Genomic DNA, 13,066 nt, shown 5'->3' on the forward strand with positions numbered 1-13,066 from the left:
ACCATCTTGGGACCCACAAGGGAAGGGATAGCAGAGGGTACACACTTCCCAGCACAAGAGCTCTGCCTGCCATTTGCCCGAGAGAAGGTAGGTCTGAGTCAAATACTTCTGGGGTGTTACGAGTTGAGGGGAAGGAGGGTAGGAAAGACAAAGGTTTGGGAGGTGAGTCTGTGGATGCATGGCTTGGAATGTGAAAGTGATACCTAAACCACATCTATAAGAACTTGCACTTATTATATTAGGGCCAACTTCACATGATATGTTACAATAGCATAAAATTTAACAGCCCCATTCACAAACCCTCTGAAAGGACTTGATTACGATCACATCCTAAGTAGGTAGGCAAAACATTGACCCTTTGGCCAGGCTTGATGGCTCATGCCTGTAAAACCAGCACTTTGGGAAGCTGAGGTATGAGGACTGCTTCCAGGAGTTCAAGATCAGACCAACCAGGGCAACACAGTGAGACCCCAATCTCTCTATTTTTTAAAATTAAAAACAAAAACAAAAAACACGGATTGTCGATTCTCCCATGTTAGTCTGCAGCTCTACGCTGAGGTCCATGAGGCTGAGGGATTCCCATCCTGCCACTGTGAGCTGAGCTCAGTGTGCAAGCTTTGCACTTCTTGCAGTGTGACTGGTGGACGCTCTGCTCCCTCAGGCAGGGGATACAGTGGCAGGGCTAGCCTGGGCACTGGGTAGGTGGCGAATACCACTGCCTGCCTACGTGAGGTGTCAGAACCTAAGCACTTCCCAGGCCGCCAGCCTGAGTCTGAGCCACTCCTTGGCTCACTGAGACCTGCAGATGAGAGTCAAGATGGCAGAGGTGAGAGGGAGACCCATCAAGCAGGATGGGTTTCTCCACCCTGACCCCGAGTGAAGCAGGAAGAAGATATCAAACTCGAGGGGATGGGGGAGCAGAGCAGCATGGCGAACTGCCCACCTGAGCCTGTGGCAGCTGCAGGGCCTCAGTGGGAGGGGGTGGAAGGGAGGTGGCAGTGGGGGAAGAAACTGGTGACTTACGTTGTATGCATTAATAATCAGTTGAATAATATTTTTGGAGTCTCCATCTAAAATCTCCACCGTTGTTCCAGGTATCAGGGCTGTAAAATTCTTGGGAAAAAAAGTAAAGAGAAGAAATAAGTTAATTTTGCCCTGCCAACCATCAGAGTGAGCATTGCTACACTGAGCTAGAACAGTAAAGGCTCCTAGCACCATATCCTGCCACCTTCTCCCACCATGAACTAAAAAAGATCCCACAGGGAAAAGCAAGAAGAAACGGCACAGAGGAAGAGTTGTTGCAGTAGGCCGTGGAATATCCAGCCCTATATATCCATAGGAAAGGGGCTTACAAGGTCTTTCCCTAAACGATAGTGTCTTGAGCCCCCTCCCCTCCCACGGTGACAGACAGCTCTCTCAAAGCCCGTCTTCTAAGGTCACAGCTCCTGACAGTTTCTTGCCATCTCTCCCCCGGTCTCTGAGGTATTCACAGGTTCAGCTTTCAGGATCTGCTCAATCTGTTCAGAAGGAGTGAAAAGGGCAACTTTTCCAAGGGTCTCAAGTATAGACCCTTTTTTAATAGGAAGCTGAGATATGAATGGCACCCTCCCAAGGACCTCTGAGGTCCGGTGGCAAAGGGGCAGCCTTGAAGTACCCACCTTTCCTCTTTCATCTGTGCTAACTCCTGAGTCTGCCACTTCTAACAGTGACAGAGACATCCACCACCCTTTCCCTGCCTTGGGACTGGATGGGCTCCCTCCCCCAAGCAAGGTGTATTTAGCTCTGAGGAAGGATGCTTAAGCCAACGTGGACTTCTTCCCTCTGGAAATATCTGGAAACCCAATATAGTCTGTGCAACTGAGCCCTCTAAAAACATAAAACGTTATTTGTAAGTGAAAACTTTTCTTTCTTTCTTTTTATTATTATTATTATTTTTTTTTTTTTTGCGACAGAATCTCGCTGTGTCCCCCAGGCTGGAATGCGGTTGCTAAATCTTGGCTCACTGCAACCTCTGCCTCCCAGGTTCAAGAGATTCTCCTGCCTCAGCCTCCTTGGTAGCTGGGATTGTAGGCACACACCATCATGCCCTGAATAGGCTTTATCCTGCTATCTTCCACTAAACAAAAAAAGAAAAACAATCCTTTTCCCTTGTTTCATCTTCTAACATTGATTTGGACTAAAGGAGGATAAAGAACTCAAGAAAATGTAAGTGGCATTTTATCAGTGATAATCTCAGGCAGGAGCAATAGAAAAACACAATCAGACAAAGGTTCTTTTGTGGACATTTAAGAGCGAGGAGAGGGAACTATGGCCAGCTGTTTGGGGGTGGAGGGTGGAGAAGGATTGCAGATTAAGTTCTCATTGCTTCACCATGTAAAAGAATCTCAGAGGCGAGTTTACACTTAGCTTACATGAGCACACCGAGGAGATCTGTAATTCAAACGTGGCTCATCTGTGACTGAGAAGGAGCATGTTCATGTGGGGAGTCTCTGAAGATGGTCTGGGGTAAACCAGGAACAGTCTCTTTAGATGGAACAGATCCGTACCCAGACTGCTCTATTCACTCAGGACATTTATTGGTCTCTTTGGGAATTCCTGCCCCAGACTAAATGGGGTAGTCCAGGGTGACCTGGAACAGTTTCTTTAGATGGAACAGACCTGTACCCAGACTGCTGTATTCACTCAGGACATTTATTGGTTTCTTTGGGAATTCCTGTGCCAGACTGGCCCACTGGTCTCCTATAGTCTGCAGGCTCAGGCATAAAGCTCTGGAATATTGGGATTAGTGATGTAGCCTGATGAGATGCCTTACTTTTCTTTGGGTATATCTTCATTTTGTATTTTCCTTCTGTAGTAGAGTGTGCCTCTCTCTGTTTCCAATTCATCACCCCAAAAAATGGGAATTTGTGCTATTTTCAAGGTTTTTCTCAGAATCAAATTAGATACTATATGTTCAAATTTCTTGTAAGGTCTTCACTGCTATGCGAATGCTTAATTGTTTCATCCTATTATTTTCCATTAGATCAAGACTGGGCTATATTCCACCCCTCCTTTGAATTTCCCCCATATATATAGGCAGAGCTGTAAACACTCCTCACCATCCCCTCTACTCCACCCCACATTCTAATCTCCCAAACACCTTAGGGTCAGCCTGGCCCCTAGAATTAAATCACTAGCCTCCCTCCCTCCCAGCATACCTTGTACAGCATATAATGGTTTTTCGTCACTGCAAAGATGAGGTTGATGTTGTTCTCTGCCAATTTCTCTCCAAGCAAGGCAAGGGATGGATAGTCCTAGGGCCAAGGCAAAAGTCAAGGCTATGACATTCCTAACAGGTGCAGATACCAGCACCTGGCTCCAATGCACACTCAGCAGCCAGCATTTGCCAGGGAAGCACCTTTTCCTTAGGTGGCCCCTTAGAGTCCCTTAATAACTAAGCCTCCTTGGTAGCTCCTTAATGGAGGAACTGAGTAGAAGAGACCCTCAAGGAAAGGACCCTGTGGCATCCACCAAACTAGATTCACTCCTCTCATCCCAGAGTGGAGAGGTGATGAGTGGAGGTTTTCCATATCTGGTCTGTGTCTCCATCCTTTCAGCAGGGAGGGGGACAAGTGGGGATGCCCTAGAGAATAGCCACCACATTCCACCCTCTGTCATCAGCGTTTCTTACCTTTCCTCTCTCCTCTAAGACTTCTCCTCCCTGCCTCCTTGCATTATTTTCCTTCTCCTATGCCTAACGGTTAGGCCTGCCAACATCCCCCACAGGTCCTGCTTCATCCTGCTGTGGCTCAGATGGGCAGAGGAGGGTGCCGAGCTCTGGACTAAAAGTTGGGCCATGGGGCAGGGGTGCAGAGAGAGGAAGAAGAGAGGAAGCTGAGAGGCAGTTTAACAGTGTCCTGAGGGATTCTGAGGACTAATGATGGGTACAGGTCCGCATCTAGTGAGGTCCTACAGTTATAGTCCTTTTTTCAGATTCCATTATTACTAGACAAGATGGAAGGCTTGGGCACCGACCACCTCTTGAAACTGGAGAAAATGGGCTTCTCTAGGGAGGAAAATTGGGAATAATTCCTCTTTGGCCACCAGAATGGATTTGAGAAAGAAAAGGGTGGAGATTTTGGGGGGAAAATTGCATAGTGAGTATGCGAGATCTTGATCATTGTTGGGTCTGGGTGATGGGCATGTAGGGTTCATTTTGCTGGTCTATTATTATATATGCTTGAAATTGTGCACAAATTCTTTTACACTGCATAACTGTGGTTCTCATTCCGTGCAGAACACCTCTGCCCACCACTGACACTGACAGGCAACTCACCACCTCTGGGAGTCCATGTCTAGAAGTCAGGAAGTCCTGCCCTATAACTTCTATACCAGTTATGACCTCCGCAGGCATAGCACCCACCCTCCTTTAAGATCCCCTCCCCACTATGAAATCTATCCTGTTTCCCCTGGGCCATCTGTATCCCAACCAAACACTCCCCATTTAGATGCACATTGGCAGAAAGATGAACCAGCTACAGAAATCCCTGAGAAATGTTGTAAGTCAATTAGGAGTTCCGGAAACCCAGTTGGAGAAGATGGAGTAATGAAACCCAACACCAAGAATGGATCAGAAAGCCAGTGAATACTGAGGGCCAGATAAAGGTTTCAAGGCTGGGCAAGTACTCAGACCACAGGCAGGGTCACAGGAGAGGCATCGGGGAATGGGGGTTTGGTCCCCAGCACTCACCATCTGGTTGGATGCAGTGTACTCGTTGGCCTCGTTCAGGTGGCACTGGCCATCATGTGGCTGCACCAGGCCTCCCAATTTTCCATCCAATGCGATATGGGGCACATCATCCGTTGTGAACACCAGCAAATGCAGTGCATCCTTTCGCCAGCCAATCTTCTCCTGAAGGACAGAAGGTGGATGGGTACACCAGTCTTTCTGCCCACTCCTGCCCTGGTCATGCAGGGCACTGGTCCGTCTCCGGAGTCATGGCCTGAAGCAGAGGCATTCCCTTTGCCATGTGTACCTGGGGCACACTCACAAAACCATTCCACAGCGCTCTGAAGAGACACAGCCTGGACTGGGGAAGCCCAGATGCACACAGACAAATGTCCGCGACTTTGCCCACTTTGGCCCATGCACCTGGAACCCCCTCCCTCCAGCCCATCGTACTCTTCTCTGCTCCTTTCAATGATGTACCCTGAGGGCTGATCCTCCTGGACGCTTCCCCTTTTGGCCTCAGCAACTCTTCCTTCCCCAGAACAACCTTTAACCTTCCCCCCACCAGCTCCCCCATCAACATCCCCTGTTTGGCTGGGCTAGTCTAAGATGATAGTTAAGTGAACATGTCAGTCCCCCGATTAGACCTGAGTCAATCAGAACAGAGCACTCAAATGACCAATAGGTGGGTTTGTCTTTTGAGGGTTTGTAAAACCTGCCATCTATTCTGGTAGATATAAACCACTCCAATCGTTACTTGAGCCACATTGGTGTTTAAAGTCAATCAGATCCCTTTTCTCCCTTTACTGCTCCACTATCTGAAATGTATCCAGTCTTCAGACTGAGGCACAGCTGAATACAGTCTGTATTGCAAAGGAAGGACTCTGCATTTTTCATATTCAGCCACTGTGGTGCCAACCCTACACAAAAACACTCCCAGTCATCATTTTTACGAGCAGCTAGACCTTGATACAGAGTAACAAACACTGGGATATGGTCGCCTTCTTAGTAATGGTGAATCCCAAAATGCGTTGGATTTTGCAGTGTGAATATATGAAGGATTTAAACACTGCTGAGAGTCTTCTATACCTGCACACTTGCTATTGAAATAGGAGGACTGGATTCACAGACCTTACAGGTTAAAAGCTATTGCTCTCTTACAACAGATGAAGAGTAGAGGGTATCATCCTCTCTTACTTATCATAATGGTGGATAAAACAGCCAAAAGAGCTATGATATTTTCTCTCTTGCTCCAGAGGCAGCATGGAAATACAAAATAAATCACAAAAGAGTCCACCCACATGAGGAGGAAAAGAAGTTTGAAAATAAGCCAGTGAGGACTGACAGCCAGGAGACCTATTGTGAACAAAGTGATTAGCCTTTTGGGGAATCAGTTTCCTAGACACTCAACATTCATCCAGCATTCAATCACTGACTTCTTACTGCATGCCAGGCCCCATAGAAGGCACTGGGTCCACAGAAGAGCTAGTTCCAGACCTCAAAGAGCTTACAGTCAAATGGAAACAACAACTTCAATACACCATGACAAGAGTGTTAATGAAGGGAAGTCCAATGCTAATGGAAGCCAGGGAGAGGGGGAGGAGGGAGAGGCTTCCCAGCACAGATGATGAAAGTTAAACTGAGCTGGAAAAAACGAGGAGGACACTTCAAAGAAGCTGAAAGAGGGTGGGGTGGCTCACACCTAGAATCCCAACACTTTGGGAGGCTGAGGCGAGAGGATGGCGTGAGGCCAGGAGTTCAAGATCAGCCTAGGCAACATAAGGAGACCCCATCTCTACAAAAGGTACAAAAAAAATTAGCCAGCCATGGAGACACAGACCTGTCATCCTAACTATTCAGGTGGCTGAGGCAGGAGGATCACTTGAGCCCAGGAGTTTGAGACTGCAGTGAGCTATGATCATGCCACTGTACTCCAGCCTAGGCAACGGAGCAAGATGCTGTCTGTAAAAAAATAAATAAATAAAAATAAAAACAAACAATTTTTTAAAAATTTAAAGGAAGCTGAAAGAAGGAATAGGAAGGGAGAAGGCAGAAGAGGAAGTGGGCATTCTAGGCGCTAACAGAAGCTCAGAAGGCAAAGGAGCACAGTGAGGAGGCCAGACACATTTTAGGAACCTGGAGTGAGAAGCCTAGAAGGTCCCTTACTGTAATGAAATGCTAAGCCATAACAAAATCACTTAGGGGTAGGAGTTGGCATAGTGGTTCCCCTTGCTGTCAGGATTGGAAGAGGTCACAGAGAGGCTTCCAAGGTGCTGGTGATGTTCTGTTTCTTGACCTTGTGAGCATTTATCGAGATGTACAGTATAAACTATACATAACTATATATAAAATATATATATATAACTATATATAGTTTTCTGTGTGTATATTTTGATAAAGAGTTAAAACCTATTAAATAAATTAGGCAATGCATTATAAGCCATGGAGTGTGGAAAAGAGGGAGCCAGATGCCTGGGAAATAAAACACAATCAACAGAAAGTGTAAACTAGTAGAGTTTTTTGCAGGAAACATGTGATCTGTTATCCACAAGGGCACAGCCATGTGCTCAACACCCTAGTAAGGAAGCAGAAAACCAACTTTTAATTTGACAAATTGTATTAAGAACCTTGAGGAAAATCAGAGACCTAAATAAATGGACAGAGATATCATTTCAGGATTGGAAGAGCCAATGGTGTTGAGATGCCATCTCTCTGCAAATTGGTTTATAGATTTGACACAATCACAGTCAAAAGCCTAGAAGGCCTTTTTGAGAAAATGACAAGCTGATTATAATATTTATATGAAATTATAAGCAATGGAAACTAGCCAAATGATTTTGAAGAAGAAGAACAAAGTTGGAGGACTTATTATCTTAGGTCAAGACTTATTACAAAGCTACAGTCATCAAGGCTATGGTAATGACAAAATCTATGCAATGACAGAATGCATAGATCAGTGGGGAATGGGATAGATAGAGCAAAAATAGATCTACAAATATCTAGTCAATTTAGCAGAGAATACTGGAACTGGACATTCATACGCAAGAAAAATGAAGTTCAACCCATACATCTCCCACACACAAAAATTAACTCAAAGTGGATCACTGACCTAAACGTAGACCTAAAGCTATAAAACTTCTGAAGGAAACCTAGGAGAAAATCTGTGTGACTGTGACATAGGCAAAGATTTCTTAGATAAGATGATTCCTAGGATACAAAGTTGATGAACTGGGCTTCATCAAAACAAAAACTTACTTGTTCAAAAGCTTCTTTGAAAAATACTGTTAAGAAAATGAAATGACAAGGCACAGACTGGGAGAAAATATTTGAAAAAAATAAAATCTGAAAAAGGATTTGTTTACAGAATATATAAAGAGCTCTCATTAGTCACTAAGAAAATAACATCTGAATTTAAAAAGTGGTCAAAAGATTTGCACAGACAATTCACCAAAGAAGAGCTACGGGTGGAAACAAGCACAGGAAAGGGTCCTCAACATCATTATTCATTAAGGAAATGCAAATCTGAACCACAGCGAGATAGCCATTAGATCCCTATTTGAATAGCAAATGAACAAACAAACCCTCACAGTATCAAGTGCTGATAAAAACATGGAACAATTAGAACTCTCATAATTGCCTATGAGAATACAAAATGTTTCACCAACTTTGGAAGGCGGTTTGACAGATTCTTACAAAGTTAAATATACATTTACTATCAATCCAGCAATTCCACTCTTTGGTATTTACCCAAGAGAAATTAAACTTTATGCTCAAATAAAAACCTATATGCAAATATTTATAAAAATGTTATTCACAATCGTCATAAACTAGAAACAATCCAAGTATCCATCAGTAGAGAATAGACACATTATATAAATCCATACAATTAAATACTACACTGCCATAAAAAGGAACAAACTACTGATAACACACCACAACATGGATGAATCTCAAAGCATTATGTTAAGGGCAGAAAGCCCGACTCAAAAGGCTAATTCCATTCATATGGTATCCAGAAAAAGAAAAAAATACAGGGACAGAAAACAGATCAGTAGTTGCCAAAGTGGCTTAGGGTCATGGGAGGAGATGGATGACAAGGCATGCTGGGAAACTTCCCGGGGTGATGGAAATAATCCATATCTCAATTGTGGGGGTGGCTATAAGACTTTATACCTAAAAAGGATCAATTTTACTCTGTGTAAATTATCCTTGACTCAGTGATTCTACTTCAGGGCAATCTATCCACAAGAAGTATTCTGAAATACGTGCAGCAGTATTTTTATTAATAGTGAGAAAAAGGGAAAGGCATGAATATCCCACTGTGCCGGAAAAGGTAAATAAACTCAGATATCTCCTCTACACCCATCAGAAATTATTCATAGAAAGTATAAAATTATGTGTAAATATCTATAATATAAGCTGAAAACAAAGAATTTAGCACTATAGTTGTAGTGTGATTACAAACTACTTAAGAAACAAGCATAACTCTCCATTAAGAGAACAAAATATCCCATAATGTGGTTGTGGTTGGGACTGGAGTTAAGGTTATAGACAATTTTTGTTTTCCCATTATTTTCCAAGCTGTCTTTAATAGGCGGGCACAACTTCTGCAAAACTGGGCTCTGGATGTGGCTCTATCATTTAACTTCTTCAGTCTCCAGTTCCTCCACGCCAGCTTCTTGAGGGTCTTGTGGGGACACAAAGCGGGGTGGGAGTGAGAAGACAGAACAATGTGGAATTTGGGTGCCTTCTGATAAGCATGTGAATTTTCTTGCTGCCCCTAGTTACCTGTGCAGTTTCAGCCGAACTATTCAACGCCTCAAAATCTTTTTTCTTACCAGTAAAACAGTAATAATAATACAAAACATGTATTATGCACTTCCATTATTCCACTTAATCTTTAATACAACCTTGGTGACATAGGTAATATATTGCGATCTCTTAGGTAAGGAAACTGGTGTTCAGAGAGATGAAGTGACCATCCCATCAACTAGCAAGGGCCAGAGAAGCCAGATTCAGATGACCAAACTCTTGCCCACATTCATGTACAGAGAGGAACTGTGCATGTAATAAATGGGATAATTCATAAACGTGCCTGGTTCATGATAGGCTCTCAGCTTGTGGCTGCTGGATCCAAAATAAATGTTTGTTGAATGGAAGGTTGCATCTAAAATGGAAATAGCTCCACAAGTGAAGGATGGCTCAGCATAAGAATAATAATTCTGTTTTCTGTGAAGTGGGCTCTTGTTATGTAAATGGTGTTAACAAACTTGGCCCAGAGGTTGGGCTGCTGGGAATGAGTCAGGACATGCTTGTTCATCACCCAGGCTTTCAGGCTTGGAGGCTTTACAAGTGGTGACTCCACAGAGTATTTACATTAAAAATAATTTCCCTTATTGTTGGGTTGGCTGGCAGAGCTAGCTGTTTTGAAGGCTTGAGTTCTGTATTCCACATTTGGGGAAGAAAGCAATAGTAGGAAAGTGGATTGAAAAAAAAGGAAAACAATGAACTACAAATGGAATATAGCATGAGAGCCAGAGTACATCAGCTTTGGAACAGATTCTAAGGTCAAATCTTTACCCTATTCTAACTGTGGGCCCCTGAGTCAGTCACTTCACCTCTCAGCCTCAGTTCTTCTTCTGTAAAATGGAAATAAGCCTGCTTTGCAGAGCTGTTGCTAGGTTTAGACAGAATGTATTAAAAAGTATTATAGTTAACACATAAAAGGGAGTATATAAAGGGAACTTGTAGTTATTATTCTAGGACCAGTAATAATTTTTACGTTTCCTCTCTTCTCCTTTTACTAATTGATATGTGAAGCTATATGACTGTTACAGGAAGTATCAATTATTGCATGCTAAACAATTTAAAAGCCTTGCATTAATTCAAAACTACAATAAGATCCTACCACATGCCTTTAAAGTGTCTAAAATTTAAGACTGACCACATCAAATGTTGATAAAGATATGTAGAGACTGGAACCCTCACACCCTGCTGGTAGGAATGTAAAATGATAAATGTTCTTTGGAAAACAGTTTGGCAGTTTCTTAAAAAGTTAAACACCTACCATATGACCCAACCATCCCACTCCTGGGTACTGACCCAAGGGAAATGAAAGCATACGTCCATACAAAGACATGAACATGAACAATTACAGCAGCTCTCTCATAACAGGCAAAAACTAATGTCCATCAATAGATGAATGGATACATAAACTGTTGTGTATCCATGTGATGGAATACTACTCAGCAACAAAAGAATGAATGGATACACTAACAACATGAATGAATCTCAACTGCTAAGGGAAATAAGGCAGGCAAAAAAAGAGTGTATACTAGACATACGAAATTTGAGTAAATGCAGTCTAGTGTGCAGTGACAGAAACCAAATTCATTGCCTGGGGTAAGGGAGGCAGGAGGGAGAAGAGGAAGAAATGATGACAAAGGGGCATAAATACACTTTTGGGGGTGAAGGATATATTTGTTACTTTGATTGCAGAGTTGCTTTTGTGAGTGTACATAAATATCAAAATTTGTTAAACTGTATACTTTCAATATGTATAGCTCATTGTACGTCAATTACACTTCAATGTTCAGGCTGGTCTTGAACTCCTAGGCTCGAGCCATCGCTGCGTTGGCCTCCCAAAATGCTGGGATTACAGGCATGCGCCACCACGCTGGGCCCAAATACTTTTTTATTTAATAGCAGTATCCACACAGAATTTATGTGCACGGGCTCAGGTATCTGGCTAATCTGAGTTTGGTCCCATGTCTCCCTTATCTTGTTTTTGTGATCTTAGACAAGTTACTTCATCTTTCCCTATCTCAGCTTCCTTGTTTATAAGAGGGAGATAATAATAGTATTGATAAAATAGGGTTGTTGAGAGAACTGAAGAAGATGATACACATTGAGCACCCCACTCAGTACCTGGTATGGGATAAATGGTGATTAATAATTATCATCATAGTATTTCCATGAAGTTGAAAAACTCACTCATGTCTATAACTCAGAAGCACATCATCTTATCTTTAGATTATATTGATAGAATTATGGGTGATGCTTATTTCCTTTCTGCTTATCTACATTTTCTAATTTTTTATGTTGAACAAACTCTTTTTATAAAAAATAGTTTTTAAAAGAAAGAGAAGACCTGTTTATTTAGCTGAACTTTTCTCTACGTCTCTGAGTAAAGTCAAAATATAAACAAAACCAATTTCACTAAACATGACAGAGGCCAGCCTCAGATGAAAGTGTCAGGAGTGCGTGGGGCAGAAATGCACTGGATGCAGATGCATGAAGCCAGGCATTCTGTCAGGGCTGCAAGTCTTCACTTCTCTGTGTTCACTGGTGAAATTTACCATGAGGTCTATTTCCAACTCCCACTTTCACACTCACTCGAGGGAATGACCTCACCTGTTTCGTTACCCACAGAGATAGGTAAAAGGACTTCTCTCTTCACCTATTCCCAGGATCTCACAGTTCTACTCCTAGGCCCTAGGATGCCTTTCACCCAGCGCTCTCCACTCCGTCCTAAACAAACTGGCGTGTCCTCCCAGCCTCGCTCTGATCTCACCATCCCAAGGGAAGAAGTGCTCCTCCCTCCTTGAGGAAACGCAGCACTGCAAACCCCACCCTCTTTGGAGAATTTATTCCTTCGTCACTCTGTCCTCTGGTCCCTTCCATGTGCCTACAAATATGCTCATGGCCCACTAATAACAAGCCTTCTCTTCACCCTGCTATGCCCCTAAACTCTCATCACTCGTCTCTCTCTCTTTTTTAAGACTAGCAGACCTATTCCATTTCCTCCTCTCAGTTCCTTAAAGTCTGACTTCACTCTCAGTCATCCATGAAAAGGGGAAGCAGAAATGAGATGGAAGACCAGCTCTTCCCAGTCACTGAGAAAATTCACAAAAATGGACTCCTCACAGAAGTGAAGACAGACTCGCCGGCCTGTTCACTTCCAGCATCTGGCCCCAGAGAACATAGGGACTGGCAGAGACAGAAACAAATGGTTAGGGAGTAAAGGACCTGGTTTCACTAGTTTGAGGACACAAGCTTCCAGCCTGTGGGACAATTTGGCTTCTTAAGGTTGAAAGAAGTCACACTCTGTGGCTATAGGTCTGACAAAAAAAGGAAGCTCACGCAGAGAACCAAGAATAGCTTCCATCCTTCTCTGCCCCACCCTCCACAGTTTGCCCCTGGTCTCTGTCCCACCTGACTTTCACCCACATGGTAAAGTGGCTCCATGGGAAGCCAACAGGAGCCAGGAAGAAGTCAGCTCAAAGTCAGCTGCACTTGGCAAATAAAATGAGCATGTATAGCAGAGTTCATGGTCACTGTGGCCAAATACAGGGGCAG

General features: G+C 43.4%; 1 protein-coding gene across 4 annotated transcripts in view; it reads right to left on the bottom strand.

Moving 5' to 3' along the window:
- The window catches only part of ITGB5 (integrin subunit beta 5), a 131,317-nt gene that overhangs the window by 52,483 nt on the left and 65,768 nt on the right, over positions 1–13,066 (bottom strand). For all 4 annotated transcript variants that reach the window (XM_025375276.1, XM_025375274.1, XM_025375275.1 and 1 more), the window contains 3 exons: positions 4,730–4,891; positions 3,198–3,293; positions 1,024–1,113 (listed from right to left, as the gene is read on the bottom strand). In XM_025375276.1, coding sequence (XP_025231061.1) covers positions 1,024–1,113; positions 3,198–3,293; positions 4,730–4,891 — 348 coding nt within the window. The remainder of the gene's footprint in view (positions 1–1,023; positions 1,114–3,197; positions 3,294–4,729; positions 4,892–13,066) is intronic.

Source organism: Theropithecus gelada, chromosome 2 (assembly GCF_003255815.1).
Source record: "Theropithecus gelada isolate Dixy chromosome 2, Tgel_1.0, whole genome shotgun sequence".
Classification (NCBI taxonomy): Eukaryota; Metazoa; Chordata; class Mammalia; order Primates; family Cercopithecidae; genus Theropithecus; species Theropithecus gelada.